At 48.5% G+C, this 18,356-nt stretch overlaps 1 protein-coding gene across 1 annotated transcript in view; it reads right to left on the bottom strand.

Moving 5' to 3' along the window:
* DPP6 (dipeptidyl peptidase like 6) overlaps positions 1-17,521 on the bottom strand; it is an 814,558-nt gene extending 797,037 nt beyond the window's left edge. Inside the window, exon 1 of the mRNA XM_069587190.1 lies at positions 17,285-17,521. Within this exon, the coding sequence (XP_069443291.1) occupies positions 17,285-17,521 (237 nt within the window). The remainder of the gene's footprint in view (positions 1-17,284) is intronic.
* Positions 17,522-18,356: the final 835 nt, after the last annotated feature.

The following is an 18,356-nucleotide window of genomic DNA, read 5'->3' as shown; positions in this document are numbered from 1 at the left end:
TTTTATATTTTACTAGTCAACAGATTTTATTTGAACTCAATGAATGTGAGTGCCGGCCAGTCTTGGAGCCATAAAGACCAGGAAGAATGCCAAGGGATGTGGACTATTCAGAACAAGCAAACATGGTCCCACTTTTCAACACTGAACTAGAATCATGTCATTAAAAAAATATGGAATATGCTCTCCCCCAAAGGCATTCAGAGTTATTGGGAACTTTTCCAAAATTGGACACAGATTTTCCCTTCTCATTCTGGCCTGGCTTCACTGAAATTTGCATCTTGCTTCTCAGCTGAGCTGGGCTAATTATAGACATTTCCTCCTGTATTTCCCTAGTCGTGTTCCTGCTTCTAAAGTGTTTTGATGTGTGCCTCCTTGGGAAGACCTTTCTTTGGAAACATTAGCACTGGGAAGAAAATGAGCTTCGAGAAACCCTGACCCAGACATCAAGTCAGGTGCCCAGAGATGTTACCAGCTCCTCCTGACTTTCTAGTTTACAGCTATTGCATGCTGACCCCTGTAAGGTGTATATGGTCGTGGAACCACTGATGGCCGCAAGCCAACCTCAAGATGTTTTAACTATCAGGTATTTCAGATACAGGATACCTTTCCAAGGCTTTCAATGATTCACTGAGTCTATTTCGTCTTTTCTTTCATCTTAAAGGCTTTTGAGTTTGTAGAAAACACACCAAGGTCTCCTTGAACACAACACTGGCTCTGTTTCATTTTGGGAAAACCTTATATCCTCCCCGCCCCTCTCTCCCCACTGTCTACACCGATGTTGCATTTTCTGGCTCACCTCCTGATGAGCTCACTGAGATCAGCCAGCTCACAGGGACTGCTGCCCACGTCCGAGAGAGACTCAGCACCTTGACATTCAGTGGGCAGTCTGTCTTCACACCATGGTCTGAGTCCTGGGAAATCAGGCAGGGATCATGAGCTCTGAGCCACAGCGAGGACCAACCAGAGTCTGGGTGAATAAACACAGCCTCCCGCACCTCTGAGAAGAACACTTCAGACGAAGGTCTTCACAAGCCCTGGTTTAGAGGGGAACACATCTACTGCTTTGGGCTAGTCCCTGTGGTGGACACTCCTGTGTGTGCTTGTCGTGTGTGTGTGTGTGTGTGTGTGTGTGTGTGTGTGTGTGTGTGTGTAAGAGAGACACAGAAAGAAGCAGAGACGGGAAACCTGAAATTGACTACATAAGCCCAATGTGGTCGAAGAAACGCATTGACTTCCTTGGTTGGTTCCTGAGAAGAAACGTCATCATAGTGCCACTGGCTGTCTAAACCCCCTTCCAGCTGCTCATGGTGTGATGCTCGTCCTGCTGGCGGTGATGGAGATGCTTCTCCAACCACAGAAAGCTGCAGAAACCACTTCAAAGGCGGGCACGCTTTCTCTTCTGACAATTGGATGGTACAGCCAGGTTCCCATCCACCCACTCCTGAAGCTGGAGTGAAGAAACTTCTAGAAGTTTTAAGATGAAAATTTCCCAACTAAGTTGCTAATAGAGAGGCAGCTAAAAGGCAGGGGTTATGTTACAGTGAAATTTTATGAGGATCAGGAAGAGAAGTGGGTTCAGTATTTTTGTTTATAGTTAGAACACTTTTAAAATTTCAATTGTTATAGTCAAATCCATATCTGGCCAGTTTTCCATTATTTTCCTATAGCTCCACTGAATGCATACTTTTTTTTTTCACTCTGTTTGATAAGGCCACATTTGCCAGCTGGTCCTTTCACAGTGACTCCTCAAGCTGAGCCCCCTACGTGGACGCTCTCCTTCCCCGGCAGGCACCGCCTCCACAGTCTTTTCCGTGTCTTCTAGTTGGACCTATTCTGACCACTGCCGGGGAAACATTATTTATTGAGCACTGTCCATGCATAACATTTCAAATTCTCAATCACAGGATGGACTCCAATAGAAGCCATGTTTTTCAGCCACTGTTTCCTCATTTAGTTTTGAGGTCTCAGGCTCCAGAGGGTCTCCATGAACACTCTTGGCAGGTGTCTGGTCTTTGTGGAGATGACAGGGTCCTGGGAATTAATCCGGGGTCAGCCTGCACTTCCTCATTTGTCCTCCTCTCCGGAGGGGAGCTTGGCCTTGAACCGTTTCCTTCATGAAAGTTGGGGCAGGCTGTAAAGGGCACAAACCCACCCCAAGGGGGATCCTGATTAACCCTGATGACCCCTGACATCACCAGCCCTTCCGAAAACCATGGAACCCAGCAGTCCAGCCCTCTCATAACAAACCACTCAACCTGCATAGTGGGATAATGGTTAAGTTATAAATACTAGGGATCGCAATTAAATAATCAGTGCCTATGTGATCACTGGGGGTTTATCACATTCCCTTCCTTTCTACAGTTCTAGCCCCAAGACACTTTACTCAGGGGAACACCCGAGTCCTCCACCTTTCCTTTCCAAAACAATCAGACTTGGTAACAAGGACTTCATGATTATGTCACGTAGGATCCTGTTCTAAACGTTTGACATGCATGGACTCGAACTGGCCTTCCTTGGTGGCTCAGATGGTAAAGAATCCACCTGCAATGCAGGAGACCTGGGTTCGATCCCTGGGTTGGGAAGATCCCCTGGAGAAGTGAATGGCTACCCACTCCAGTATTCTTGCCTGGAGAATTCCATGGACAGAGGAGCCTGGCAGGCCTCAGCACATGGAGTCAAAAAGAGTCGGGCACGACTGAGTGACTTTCACTTTCACAATACACCAATAAGAAAAATACCATAGGTTTCCCCCTTAATTTTACAAATAAGGAAAGTAAAGTCCAAAAAGAGTTACGTGACTTTTTAAGGCTACACAACGACTAAATGGTGAGCAGCTGGCATTCATGCTCAGGTAGTCTGAGTCCAGGGCACGCATCACCCACCGTGACGCCCTGCCCACACCATGAACCATGAAACGACTGCCCAGCCCTCTGCCCGGCTATCACTCTGTGGGGTGGACACAGGATTGATTCTCTGTGTGGCACGTTCATAAACTGTGGCAGGAAGAGATCATGGCGACATCCTGCCAGTGTCCGTGAGTTTATTGGATAACTGGCCTGTTACTCAAAAGCTCAGTAATACCCACTTTTCCTGTGAAACCTTATGTACGAGTAAAATATTTTAAAAGCACAGCTGCTTTAGGGAGGAGATGAAGCTCTGCTGGCTGTGGCCCTGCCCCTCTTTGGTGGCTGCCATCACAAGCCCAGAACTCGGGAAGCAGAGACTGAGAACCCCAACAAATCCAAGCTGAAGCCTGAGGTCTGGCTGCTCTGATCCAGTGAAGGCAGATGCTCCCTGGCTGACACACTGAAATGATGCTCTTCCACGGAGACCACTGACCTTCCTGGCTGCACCCCATTTGCCCCAGGCTCCCAGAACCCTGGGTCTGCGGGCAGGGCTGGGTTCCGCTCCCTCCTTTGAGGCTTCCCTCCATAGACCAGTGCCCATCTGCCCAGTGGCCTCTTTCCCTCCTCCGTGGGCACTGCTGTGTCCTGGACTAGCAGCCATGACCGTGCCCTGACAGCGAAGGGCTGGTGTGCTGGGTCCAGGACCAACCCCGCCCCCTGCCCTCACCCACCTGATGGCCTGAGAGAGAAAGGGAGGGAGTGGACCTGCAGGCTGGAGCCGCTGCCTCAGTGCTCTGCAGGGTGGGGGGCTGCCTGCAGGGGGCCAGGGTCCCTGGGTCCTCTCTCAGGTGCAGAGAGACGGGTGGAGTGTGTGTGAGGTGGCTTTTCACACGCACCATGGCCGTATAGAATCCACCTGCAATGCAGGAGCCGCAGACTTGATCCCTGGGTCAGGAAGAGCCCCTGGAGGAGGAAACAGCAACCCACTCCAGTATCCTTGCCTGGAGACTCCCATGAACGGAGGACCTGGTGGGCTACAATCCAGGGGGTCTCAAAGAGGTGGACAGGCCTGAGTGAGCAGCACACACACACCTCTCTCCCTCTCTCCCTGAACCTGCGCCAGGGTGCTGAGCCGGGAAACCGTGTCACATTCTCTTCCCTTATGTAACGACGGCAGGAAACATGTTCCCGTGCGTCTTTGGGCCTTAAGTGTTCAGAGGCACTTTGACTGCCTAAGTCCAGTGGTCAGGGAGCCAACTATCCAGCCACGCGTCTGCTTGTTATCTGCTGCACTGTAATGGCCTGCACTCTGGCACCGTGCGGCAGATCAGGAAACACACAGGCTTATTAGCACGTCTTCAGAGGAAGGACTGGGACTACCTGCAGGTCCCTGATCACCCGATCGGAGTGCTGCCCGTGCCACAGACCATGTTCTAAGCGGAGGGTCTGGTGTGATTCCTCTGCTGTTAAACAGCTCAGTGCAGGCTGATGTGGGCACAAGAGGCCCCCTCATGGAATACATTTGCATTCCAACCCTGTCTGGCCACAGCAAATGCAACTGCAAATCTTGATTTCGCATCATTGAGACTTCAGAAGTCTTGAATCAAAGTCCTACTGCAGCCTGAAGACAGCCCCTAGGGTCCGGCGGTGCCAGGCCAGGCTGGAGGTGGGCAGAAAAGTCAGGGTCACACCTGCAGACTTCTCTTCCTGTTCCAGCTCCATCCGAAGCGTCAGGGAGCTCTGACTGTATCATCACAAAAATGGACGCTGCAGGTAGCGAATGTGCCTCTAGCACTTTTGAACAGATTACAGAATCCAGGAAGAGCTTTTGTGTGTGTGTGTGTGTGTGTGTGTGTGTGTGTGTGTGTCAGAATCTGTGCATTTTGGTTTGGGAACTTTAGTTTCCCTCTAATGACATAGAGTTCAAAAACACTCTGATTTGACTTTCTACCTGCCAGATGAAATGAGGATCACAGGACCACAGAAAAAGAAGCTGTGATCTTCTTCTCTCATTTAAATTGAGAATTAGGTAATGCAAATTTCTAATCAAGAAGCAACTTATCATGATGCTGTATTTATAGGAATCTCCTCTTCTTAAAGGCTTGCATTTCCCTAATGGGACTCCCTCCTCTGATAACCACAAAAAGAGAGGGAAAAAGTCAGCAGAAGCAGTTATATATAGAAAATGTATCTCGTGCATTTTTACTGAATGAAAGATTCTTTAAATTCTGCAGTGCTTTACAATTTTCAAGTTTCATACACATGATTTCACATGATCCTGTAGTAACCCCTTTTTAAAGTCCCCTCCTCTCTTTTCTCTCCCCAGTGGGTAACCACAGTTGTTCTCTATATCCGTGAGTCTGCTTTTGTTTGGGTGCTCACCGGTTCCTTGTATCTTTTAGATTGCACGTATAAGTGATAACATGCAGTATTTGCTTCTGTCTGACTTGTCCTCTGTGGTGTTGTAAGTTGTGTCTGACTCTTTTCAACCCCATAGACTGCAGCACGCCAGGCTCCTGCATCCTTCACTAGCTCCCCAGGGTTTGCTCAAATTCACGTCCACTGAGTCAGTATTGCGATCGAACCATCTCATCCTCTGCTGCCCCCTTCTCCTTTTGCTTCCATCTTTCCCAGCATCAGGGTCTTTCCTAATGAGTCAACTCTTCCCCTCAGGCGGCCAAAGAATTAGACTTCCTTTTAACTCACACTTATTTTTAAACTCAGACAAAGTATTACTAATGCGAACTATCACACATCTTAAGCAGGTCTTACGAAAGTAACTCCTACTGTTTCCCTAATAACTGTTTTGTCTTCTCAGCTGTGGTCTTAAGTCGGGCCATCAGGCAGAAACTGCTCAGAATCAAACAACGGATGAAAATCTGAAGAGAAAAGAATCCATTTGTAGCCACTTGTAAGCAGCCACATAGGAGGTTCAGAGTTCTAATTTCAGAACTCCTTTAATTTTGGGGTAAAAAAAAAAGGTCTGGAGAAGTGGGTTAAGGGCACTGTGCTTATTCAAACAGAAGTGAGCAGAGATAGGGTCAGGCAGGATGCCAGTCCCGCAGGCATTCCTGCAACAAAGGCATGCTGAGCACGTTGCCCATGACAGATACTATACCAGGCACCTAGACACGCCACAGAATAAGACAGCCAGAGACCCTGACACTAGTCAGGTGATATTCTAAGTGTGTGTGTGTGTGGGGGGGGGGGGTGGCAGAGAGACAAAAATAAAACAGGCATGATAAGAAAATTATGACCACATATTGGAAGGTGATAAATGGCATGGGAAAAGAAGGGCAAAGCAGGGCAGGGTGGGGAAGAGCAGGAGGGCTGGGGGGGTGCTGCAGGGCAGGGTGGGGAAGAGCAGGAGAGCTGGTGGGGGGGGAGCTACAGGGCAGGGTGGGGAAGAGCAGGAGAGCTGCGGGGGGGGGGCCTGCAACTCTAAGCAGGATGGCAGCGTGGACCCCTGAGAGAGTGATGGGGAAGCAGAGATGTGAAGGGCAGGAAGGAAGGATGTTCAAGCAGAGGGAACAGACCACTCATGGCTTCCGGCCACGACAGGGACCTTGACGTTTACCGAGAGAAGCGCGGAGCTACACGGGCAGCTCTGACCTGGGGCAGGGTCATCCCCTGGAGCGATGTTCTGCAGTGAGTTCAGGACACGGGGAAATGGACTGTCCATATGGTCAGGATGGATCTGAGAGGGGAAAGAGGAAGGGAAGCTTGGAGGGTGGTGTGAAAACTTCTGCAGAGTCCATCCAAGTAGGAAAATGGCTCTCAAGTGTGTGTAAGAGGGAGTGACAGATAGCGGAGGGGCCAGAAACGACCCCGCAAGTGCACCTCTATTTCAGAGACACCGTGATGAAGCCCAGAAGTCGAGAACAGGACTGTTTCCCCTATGGCTATGATGAAATAAAAGGAGCGCTGGAGCAGGAGAAGCAGGATCAAAGATCACGGGGAGACAGGACGTTAGGATTCTGCTCAGGTGCGCTCCGGGCACCTGGGGAGACAAAAGCTTCTGGTTGATATGATCTCCTCGGAGCTGCAGGACAGCCGTGAGGAAGGGTATCAATGATTGTGTGTCCAGTAAGGCCAGCGCCTGACAAGGAAACCAGACATCCCTGCTCATCACAGCCAGCTCCTGTTTCCATAGAAACAGTGCCCCATCTTTGACAGCATCTCCCCTCTCCCTGTAACAGATAACCAGTCATTTAGGGGCTCACTTTTCTGTCCATTCAGACGAATGAAAAATCTAGGGAAAAGGAAGAGAAACTGGTGACACCTTTCTACACGTAAAATAAAGCACCGGCCTGGACAGGCACTGGGGGAGAAAGAGCATCGGCTAGATCTGGGCGTGTCTGATGACATCACCTCTCATTTAGATGAAGACATGTCCTCTTTCCTGGTGGCTCAGGTAGTCAAGAATCCGCCTGCATTGCAGGAGATGCAGGTTCAATCTTTGGGTTGGGAAGAGCCCCTGGAGAAGGACATGGCAACCGACTCCAGTATTCTTGCCTGGGACATCCCATGGGCTGAGGAGCCTGGTGGGCTATAGTCCATGGGGTTGCAAAGAGTTGGACATGACTGAGCAACTTACACTACACACACATGTCCTCTTTAATCCTACACTGTAAATATAGATTCCGTGTAAAATGGATTCCAAAATCCACATGACATGAAGAGCACAACACAGACCCGAAGCATCCAGGCTTCCCTATGAGAACCTCAGAGTCTCTTCATTTCTGACCTGAAGGGTCAGAAGCCCAGAAGGCTCATTTGTAAGGCTGAGCCTTCGCATCCAGAAGGCTGTTTGCGTCCATCATTACTATCTAGGAACCTGTATGACTCCTGTTTCCCAGTCTCTCCCTTGCTCCTTCCATGAATGCCCACACTTGTCTCTTCTCACCCTTTCCCCTTCACCCAACAAGCATGCTCCCAAGAGACAGGAAATGAGGGAAGTGGTTAAAACTCATCACCCCAGCATCAGTTGCCCTCCCAGGGAAATTTCCATTTCTGTCTCTTTGGGAACTGGAAAGTCTTAAGCACGATGCAGGAATGTAGAATGAAGCTTCCCATGGAGGTTGAGAAAGTGCCAGATTTACCCACAGACGAGGAAGCAATCAAGGTCCGGAAAGAGTGCCCAGTGGCTGATCCACAGGAACACGTATCCCGCTGTGTCCATCAGCTCAGGCCAGGTGACACTATCCGGATGTAATCTAGGTGGTTTACAAACCTACCTTTCTATCTTTCCCGCTGAACTGCCTCTACCTGAAATACTGCCAGCGTCCTTATCAGAAGGAAGGAGAGCAGGGCAAACCACGGGCAGGCTCACAAAGCATCCACTTAGGAGAGCTAGTCTCACTTCCGGTCCATTCCACCTGCCAAGGTCAACCACGTGACCACACACGACGCTAAGAGGGAGGGCACAAGCCCACGGGTGCCCGTGAGACCCGCAGTAACGTGCAGAGCAGCAGTGACCCTGCGCCAAACCATGCCAACACTCAACGTGAGGTCCAGTTTGGCAACTCAGCCCAACTTGACTTCCGACTCCGTTTCTCCGCGTGCCACACCCATGCATCCCTCTAGCGAACTAACCACAGCCCCCATGTAAGTTTCAGCGGAGCCTCTGTCCCCTCAAAGCGCTATTCTCAGCAGCAATGCACTCTGGTGTGGACTTGTGAACTGATGGGTTCACTCTGGACTCAAAGAGTTTCACCTGCAGCACATTGCCTCCAAACCTGCCATGGAGAACGAACACACGTTTGCAAGCCGGAAAAGATGGAATGGACATAACGACAAAGAAGACTTAGAAGTTCGCCTGGGAAAGGAGGTGGGTATTCTATTAATATAAGGCAGCCAAGTGTTCCAGGAAACGGCAACCGTCCCCTCTGTCAATATTCCCAAGACGATGTGGCAAGGTAGGCAGGGATGAAAGTCTAATCTTAGGGCAGAGCGAGCGCCCACTTGTCTCCATTGGCCTCAGATGCCGGAAGGCAGCGGTCCATCCGCAGGGTGGTGGAGATGCTGAGCAGGGATGCGCAGAAGCCACAAAAAGCCCAGAGCCAGCCCCCCATGTTCAGGGCTTGGAGCCATTCACTCAAGGCTGGTGGGGTTTCACTACCTCGTGGGGTTGCAACCAGCTTGCAACTCTTAAGAGCTTTCACAAACTGATGAGATAATGTCATCTCTCAGGACTTTCAAAGAGATTTCTTATTTTTACTTTTGATTTTTAAATTGCTGGATGGCATACTGCCTGAAGCATAGGAATACGGTTTAGGCAATTAAATATTTGGGGGGAAATGGTTAGGGAGCCTGGAGGCCTGTGATCTTCTCATGCATTTCTCCACCTCTAGTTTCTGCTTTATCCACCCCCTCTTCACTTGTATTGCATAAAACCTCTTTATTCCTGTTCCTGTTCTTCAATGCTCCCTTCTTCCAGTCCTGGTCCACTTCTGGCTGATGCCATCTTACAACATACTAGGTGCACAATACAGAAAATAGAAGGGATATAAACAGTCATATAAATATATTACAGACGATATAACAAAGAGACCGTTGCTGTACAAAACAGCTGTATTAATTCCAGTAGTTCTGTCTTTAAACTAAATCTTCCCAAACAGTAAACAATAAGAGACAGAAGGACTCATTGGTCTTCTCAATTCCAAACTGGGGAACATGCCAGGAAAACCTGCTCCACATTTTTTTTAAACAGAGGCATATTAAAAGTGACCCCAAATCATCTAAGGTAAAAGCTGATAACAAATAAAATCTGAACATTAGAGAAAGTTAAGATTTTATTTTGACAATGACTGTGATGCCCTGGAAAATCTTGAAGTTCCTTTTTAATTAAAAACTAGGTGGAGGCATGTTTTGGTTTGGTTTGTTTTTAATGTCCATTGGGCATGGTACTCGTAGGATTTTACTGCGTTCTAAAGGCCTTCAAGCTGTTTATCTACATACCACAGGAGTGAGTTAAAGTCAGGTTTGTTTATTTTAAAGGGAACAACTGTTCCAGCACCTGAGAACCATTCCCGTGGCAACAGGAGTCTGCCCCTTTCCTGCATGCAGGCAAGATTCCAGTCCCTGCCAGGTGCCAGGCCATAGTGCCCACTGCTGTCGACCGAGATGTCCCGACTCTGGGAAGCACGATGCTCACCGCCTGGATGTCTACCATCTGGACCTCACGGGCCGTCCTGGCTTCTGACTCCCGGTAAAGACACCCATATATGCTCCCAGATTATGGGACAAAACCGAGCATCTCCTGTGCTTCCAGTGGATCTGGATGCTGTTAGGAAACACAGAAAGCACTGTGTGGAGGAAAACAGAGTAAAACCACGGGGGAAACCCATCCAGGGCAAAAGTCTCATACTACTGTGGGGAAACTGTTATTTCCTTTGGCAATTAGCATATCCATTTAGAATCAAAATAATTTAGACTGTTAAGATTTCATAACGTTCATATGTTTAAAATCCAGTAATATAATTAAGTTAATTTTTCCACTCAATTACAGTACCATAGAGGATACTGAGAAGGACACAGGAGAGAAGGAAAGACTGAGTTTCTCTGAGGTCCAGAGAATACAAGTGATTTACAGAATATTATTCACAGAACTATCTACAGTCTTCTCGTTTGTAAGATGAGATGTTATCCAATTTTTAAGTATTTTATTTTAGATAATTTCAAGATGCAGATCCTTCTATAGATAAGTGTTCCAAAGGTCGTTAACCAGAAAGGCTGAGTGCTTTTCTTTCTGTACTTGTAAATAAAATCAAATGGATGTGTTTAAAATGAAGCAAAGCATAGCATGGCATATGAGTACTGACTTCCCTTAACACTATATTTATTAGGGAGAATTTAATTTTGAAAGGATTACTGCACGTATTATTTTATAGGCAACACTCCATGAAAGGGATCACTACTGTATATTGCGAAGAAGCATTCCATATGTGCTTGATGAATGCATTGTTACCATCAGAGTAATTAAAAGGAACAGGGTTATATACAATCAGCTTGTACATCTTACTCAGCAACTCCTGCCAGTTGCTTCCAAAAATTAAACTCATTAATCATTCTGATTCCAAAGGAGGAAAAGCTTGGAGTATGAAATAAAAAGCTCTATTTTTATGAAGAAAAAATGTCCAAAGTCAACATCTAGAGCAATTCCTGTCTACAGAGTGATACTAGAATATTAATCTCATGTGGGAAAACCAGCTGTTTCCATTGTCAAAAATATAAATTGATACTATGTTATCTAATCCTCCAGACCTCCTCATATCTACAGGTAACATATACAAGTAAATTACTTAAAAGTGTGCACTAGCAGGAATAAAAGGACGCACGCCATATGAAGTAGGCTGCCGTGCCCACTTCAAAAGATCTTACTGCTACACAGAACTCAGTTCCACCAAGAAGGCAGAATGCTCATTTTTCACAAACAGATCCGGCCTTAAGCAAAGACATACTTTTTTGGCCGACTCCACAGAGCAAAGGCTTGTTAACACGTTGAAATTTATTTGTGATAATTCACAGTGGACAATTGACTCATCCAAATGAAAAAAAATCAGGCTTACCCTGACTAATTTTTCAAGCCAACAGATTCGCTCTTTGTTAGGGTTCTCCCCAGGCCAAGGTAACAAGGAAGGTGGAATGAGATATACCCAGTGGTGCTTTAAAAAACACAACGTGCAGTGCAGAGGCAAGAGTTTTGATGCTATATTTGGCTTCACCCATCAGTCAGCTAGCACTGAATCTTTGTTTATATCACCATTCGTACTTCCTTGTAACAGACAATTTCCCAGTGATGACTCCGCTCTGCATTGAGACAATAGGCAAAATTTTGCATAATTTTGTGATAGCTACTTTACCAAAACATTCACAGAGAGACTGCTTTAGATAGTAAACACATGAAATTAAAAGATGCTTGCTCCTTGGAAGAAAAGTTGTGACCAAATTAGGCAGCATATTAAAAAGCAGAGACATTACTTTGCCAACAAAGGTCCGTCTAGTCAAAGCTATAGTTTTTCTAGGAGTCACGTATGGATGTGAGAGCTGGACTATAAAGAAAGCTAAATGCTGAAGAATTGATGCTTTTGAACTGTGGTGTTGGAGAAGACTCTTGAGAATCCCTTGGACTGCAAGGAGATCCAGTCAGGCCATCCTAAAGGAAATCAGTCCTGAATATTCATACGAAGGACTGATGTTGAAGCTGAAACTCCAATACTTTGACCACCTGATGTGAAGAACTGACTCATCAGAAAAGACCCTGAGGCTGGGAAAGATTGAAGGCAGTAGGAGAAGGGGACGACAGAGGATGAGATGGCTGGATGGCATCACCGACTCAATGGACATGAGTCTGAGTAAGCTCTGGGAGTTGGTGATAGACAAGGAGGCCTGGCGTGCTGCAGTCCATGAGGTCACAAAAAGTCGGACACGACTGAGACCGAACTGAACTGACTGATTGTGTGTTTGACATTCTTCTGAAATGCAGAAAAGAGACTTTGCAGGAGGACAGCTGTTGTAGGGTACTATGATACAGTGTTCAGTTCAGTCCAGTCTCTCAGTCGTGTCCGACTCTTTCCGACCCCGTGAATCGCAGCACGCCAGGCCTCCCTGTTCATCACCAACAGTGTTACACAGCATTAACCCAGAAGGGCACCTCAAAGCTTATCTAGTGAAGTATTGCATATTACAAGAAAGAAATCAAGACCCTGTGAGAAATGTAACTGTACAAGCTTATGTATATTGTATGCCATACTCGAGGGTGGAAGAAACAGTAGCACCAGAAGGGGGAATAAAGGGGTTAGGCAGAGTCATTTAGAATAATGAGAGGTAAAGAGAGGGAAGCGGTGGCTCAGTGGTAAAGAGTCCGCCTGCCAGTGCAGGAGACACGGAGATGTGAGTTCCATCCCTGGGTCGGGAAGATCCCCTGGAGAAGGAAATGGTGACCCACTCCAGTAATCTTGCCCATAAAATCTCATGGATGGACTGGAGGAGGCTGGTGCGCTACAATCCATGGGGTCACAAAAGAGTTGGACATGACTAAGCTACTAAACAGCCACACGGAAAAGAGAGGGAAGTGACAAAGTCAGGGGTATAGTTTACATGGATGTCTTGTCACCACTACCGAAACTGATCTGTGGAGCAAAAGGTGGGAGAAGAGGTGAACATGGGGACCGCCAAGGTCCTTCCAATCCTACAGTCCTCCAATTCTGCAAAATAGAAAAGCAAATACTCTTCAGAAGAGATACTAGGAGGTGTATACCAGAGGAATTAAGCTACCTCGGCCATCTGCTATTACAGAAGCTATGAAATATACTCGGCTCCCTTTATCTTCATTTTAATTTTCCCAATATTTAGTTTATCTTAAGAAGAAAGCATGGCAGGGAAAGAATAGAATAGTGGAGACCAAAACCTTGGTGCATAGGTTCTCCCAACCCCCTACATGAGAGAGAGGAGGGGAAAAAAGGACTTACTGAAGAATACAACGGTCAGAGAGAGAGAGAGGACATGAATTCATGTGGCATCATGAAAGACACATAACACAGAAGTCTGAAGTGTAGGGCGGCGGTGATCAGGAGCGGAGAGGTGACAACAAGGACTAAGGCCACTGCATCCAGTAGTTAAGAGGACACTGAAGACATTTTCTGTACAGTTTGCTGCAGTGAGGACAGTAAGAATGTGAGTGTGCCACCAACCTAAGTAAGGAAAAAGGAATCCTTGTAATGAATTAGTGAATCCACTTTAGATCACCTGATACAGAATTTGAAAGCTCCAAGCAACACTGTGACATCCCATAACTCTTCTACAGACGAGTTACACTAAGCATTATCGAATTCGACATGAAAATAATGAGATCAAGCTGGTGGCTGAAACGTTTAACCTTTTCCTCAATATGTTAGGAAGATGATACGAGGTTTCAAATACATTTGAAATTGCAGAAGAAAGTCAGAAGGTATACACATATTTCTGTGGGATCAAGTTGCTTGAAAAGTTAAAGTTGATAAACGCCAAGGAGAAATGAACAGGATGTTGACAGCATATCAGTGAAAAGTCAAGGTGGAGAGGAAGAGGGCTGGAGGTTTCAGACAAACAGGAGGATGAACTGCATCAGAAGCATGATATCAGAAGCATGACATCAGAAGCTAGACAGCAGTGACATCATAAGAGAGACTGAGTAAGCAACGATTTTTGCTCAGTCTCTGTTTTGGCCAAATTGCTGTTTTAAAATCCTGTCATCATACTTGTACTGTTAGGAAATCATGTGTCATCAAAAATGAAGGATATAGGAACATGCTGATCTGGCCCTGACAAGCCTACTGCCCTGACAGCCACCCATGGCCTTCAGAGTCCTTTAAGAAATCAAAAGGAAACGCTCAAGCCAGGGCACAACAAGGTTCAGTATTTTTAAATTAATTGAAGTTAATTCCTATCAGAAGTTACTAAACTCCATTAAAAGTCACTTCCAGCAGCAGTCCCTTTAAGAGTCAACTAATTTTTAGCCTATGAAATGAATTTTAAATCAAAATAGCTCTTGATTCCACAGAGGGGGTCTCCCAAGTCATTGACTTTAAATAAATATAAGATTGATGAGGAAACTCTGGTAGAAAAGCACTCAGGGTTTCTTTCTTCTTCAAAGTTAAACTTCACACCTTAAAACTGGCCCACCCCAGACAGACTTTTACACAGCGGAGAGGTCCCTACACGTAGTTGGTGCACACAGGAAATGCACTCCTAGTCACTAATCATGCAACTGCAGCATTTGACTTCTCTCTTCCAGACCTGGTAACTACCGTCAACTTTATTTTGTAAAGAACTGTTCGTTCTCAATCCTATTCAGACACGTGTGTATACACACAGACACAGATCAAGAGCTACATTTCATTTCCTCATTTCTAGATGGCAGGACAATGAGACACAGAGCTCGCTGGATTTTAAAGGTAACGCTGTTTACCATCATGTGAGTGACCGAGGTGGGAAAGCTGTTTCTGTTCCACGGAACAGACAAGCCACGGAAGAGCTAGGGGCTAATAGAGAGGATGCTTCAGAACCTTGGACAGCAACCAGCATGCCCTGGGGATGCCAAGACACACAGAGTAATACGCAATGTATTCTTAATCAGTTGTACACCTAAAGGGTTAAATGTAGGTAGCAGGGTGATTACTCAAGATTCTGTAATCTTAACAAGGGCTAATATCAGAAAAGTAGTTTTTATACCTACTTTCTTTAACTAGTACTAACTCATAGCAAATGGCATTCCCTGTGACTGGAGGGGAATGAATCTGTTTAATGTGTACTCCTACGTAGTATATTTTTAGATATAGTTTTTCCAATCCTGAATACTTTTTCTGAGAAAAGCACATAAAAATTTTCAAGAAATTGATGCTACATTTACTCACGTGTCATTTTTTAATAATACATTTTAAACACGATATATATATATATATATTTCATAAGGATACTGCATACACTATATTTATACCTACTTTTTCACACACAGACATACCCACACCCTTTGTTTTTCATTTTCCATGAAATAAACGACATTAATATCAGGAGTTAATGAATTTAAAGTAGATATACTCTTCAGAGTCATCTCAGCAGAAACCATTTGAAGATGTTAAATTAATAATTTGCTCCTCAGTTCAACCCTTTCGCTTATCTGAGGAACAGTTCTAGACATATGTCAAAGTGAAAGGAGGAATACATGCTCAAAGCTACATGCTCAAAGCTAAGATGAGGGGGAAATGGGCGGAAACCGTCTACAACAAAAGTCAGAAACTCTCCCCTCTCCACTCCGCTAGCGACACCTAGAGCGCATTGGAGGAAACTGCTCATGGTTCTCACTTCAAGCATAACAAATCCCAACAGATTTAAGACAAACGATTTAAGGCAAAAAGCGCATCATTTTTGTCTGCATTGCAGCTCAGTGGTCTTCCCCAAGATCTCTGGAGTTTAATCCTCCATAATTTTTCAACTTCCCCAATGAAACCCCTCCTTAAAGATTCTGGTCCCTTGAATCTGAGAATTCACACATTTCCCTTAGGACCTGACCCGCTGGAGTGAGGGCCATCTCTCTGATAGGTCTTAGTGTAACCAGGGTGGGGGGGGGGGGGGGGGTCTGGAAATAAACCAAAATAAGAAAATCTCATGCAAGCTCTAATACAGGGTGTGTGTGTGTGTGTGTGTGTGTGTGTGTAACCACGTCTCCCACAATCTTATTCCACCTCTCCAGATCCTCCATTCACAAAACAAAACAACCAGTGACCCAAGGCAGGACACGTTGAATGACCACAGCCTCCTGCTCAGGGCAGAGACAGGAACTGCCCTGGGTCTGTCAGGGGAGGCCATCTGCCAGGTTTGTGAGAGGACCTGCATCCAGGTACCCCCCACAGGGAGGGGGACACTCAAAGCTACACACAGTGAACTCTTGGACCCAACACACGCAGCGGAGCTGGACCAGTTGAGCCAGTCCTGTCTGCCTGTCTGAGAGCTTGTCTGGGATTTTTTCTTTTTTTTTTCCTGGGAACACAAGGTATCTGAAGCATCACTTGGCCCTCCCTGGCTCTCTGAATAGCTGAGAGAGATCAACAGAGGTGGTCGAACTCATCCATCTCTGGCAGCCTGTGGGTGTCCTGCCTGAGTCATCGGTTACTAAGGTGATATGCAAATCTAACCTTTGAAACCCCCAGCTACCGGCCCGGAGAAGAGTAGAAAACGTGCTCCTGGAGAAGTTTTCCCACTAACACGGCCCAAGGTTGTAGCTAGTCCACGGCTAAGTGTGGGGACAGGCAGGGCCTGACTCGCACCAGCAAAAACTGTGCTGGGCCTGGGTCAGAGGGCTGGGCCTCGGAAGCAAGCGCTTTTATTTCATGGTTCGGGAAAGAGGATCACCACCAGCCCCACCACCAGTGGGGGCGGGGGGTTAGGGGAGGGGTTGGAGAGTGGAGAAGCGACAGCCTGGGAGGCAAGGACTCCGGTGACAGGTGGGAGGGGGCGGAAAGGAGCCTGGGACAGCCTCTTCCTAGAGTCTTAAAGCAGACAAAAGAAAACGGAAAGAAAGAACAGAGAAACCAACTCGTAAGCACACACAGATCGAATTCTCTCCTTAGGATCCATAGCAGCGTGCGGGTAACAGCAGGCGTCCCCAGGGCCGCCGTGAACCCTTAGCCAGTTCCACACCCCAGCAGCGCAGCTCCGCCAACGCTGCCCTCAAAGCCACCAACTCTTGGCCCGCCGCCGCTGCAGACCGGGACCCGCTCCAGGACGGCGGTGACCGAGATCCGCGCAAGGAGTGGTTTTGTGGGCGCGCTTCCGGGAGGAGTGGGGGAGGGGAGGGCGCCCCGAGACCCTCGCAGGCGCCGCGCGGGCGCGTCTCCCCCGGGCTCGCCTGCAGCCCCGCGTTTCCCCCCACCCCCACCCCACCCCCAAGATGCTCTTACGTCCTCGTCGTCACAGTCGCTCCGCGCCTGGTACTGGAACCGGGGCCGGCCACCCGCGCCACCGCCGCCGCCGCGCTCCCGGGGCGCCGCCGCGGGCGCCTGGGCTCCGAGGGGCTTGGGCCCCGCGCCGTCCTCCTCCGGCCCCTGGCCGCCCAGGAGGCGGCTCGCCTCCGGGGGCGCCGGGAAGGACCGCGAGGTGTTGATCTTGCCGGTGAACCTCTGGTACAGCGAAGCCATCGGTCCCCGCGCGCTCTCGCTCGCTGTCTTTGGGGCGTTTCTGTATCGGCTTTCTCCCTCTGGGGCTCCCGCTCCCCACGCCCTCCGGGGGGAAAAGGGGAGGAAGAAGAAGGGGAGGCGGCGGCGGAGGAAAGGACGGCGGCAGCGCGCCGCTCCTCCCGCGCGCCACTCTCGAGTCGCCGCCGAGCGACCGCCTGGCTCAGCCTCCTCCGCCCCCTCCCCGGCGGCTGGGCCGAGCCGGGGTCTGGCGGTGTGTTCTCGTTCCCGTTGCTTTTCTGTTTTCAACTCCTCGGCACGGCCGCGTACGGCCTAATCAAAGCCATTGAAGGGAAGAAAAACAACAGAAAACCATAAAGGGAGGGAAAATGCCTAGGCCCTGGAATTTGGCACCACCTAGAGCCCGGCGAGCATCCGGAGCGCATCTCCTCGCTCCCCCCGCCCCGGGTCCCCTCGCAGCTCCTCCTCCCCGCCTTCTCCCCACGCGGCCCTTCACCCCCGGGAGCGGCGCCCGGGGGTCCCGGGGCTGGCAGCGAGGAGGCCGCGGGGCCACGCAGCTCGTGGGTGCAGGGGCGCGCTGGGGGGCTCCTGGCCACAGGGAGAGCGCACCCCGCCGTCTTCCGGGAGAGCGCAGCGAGAGAAGAGGCCCGCGACGGGGAGGGGGCGTCGGGGGCACGGAGGCAGGGGGTGGCACCCTAGATGCAGGTGCTAGGTTTCGCGCGGGGCTGCGCTCCGCGTCCACGCGCTCGCATCGCTGGCGGCTGCAACCCCGGCGCCCTGAGGGGCTCTCTCCCTCGTGTTTTCCTCGCAGCTTTTCCTGCCTAACGTGAAACGACAA

The sequence above is a fragment of the Ovis canadensis genome, chromosome 4 (assembly GCF_042477335.2).
Source record: "Ovis canadensis isolate MfBH-ARS-UI-01 breed Bighorn chromosome 4, ARS-UI_OviCan_v2, whole genome shotgun sequence".
In the NCBI taxonomy this organism is placed as follows: Eukaryota; Metazoa; Chordata; class Mammalia; order Artiodactyla; family Bovidae; genus Ovis; species Ovis canadensis.
The sequence above is the reverse complement of the archived record's forward strand: the minus strand, read 5'-3'. Positions and strand labels throughout refer to the sequence as shown.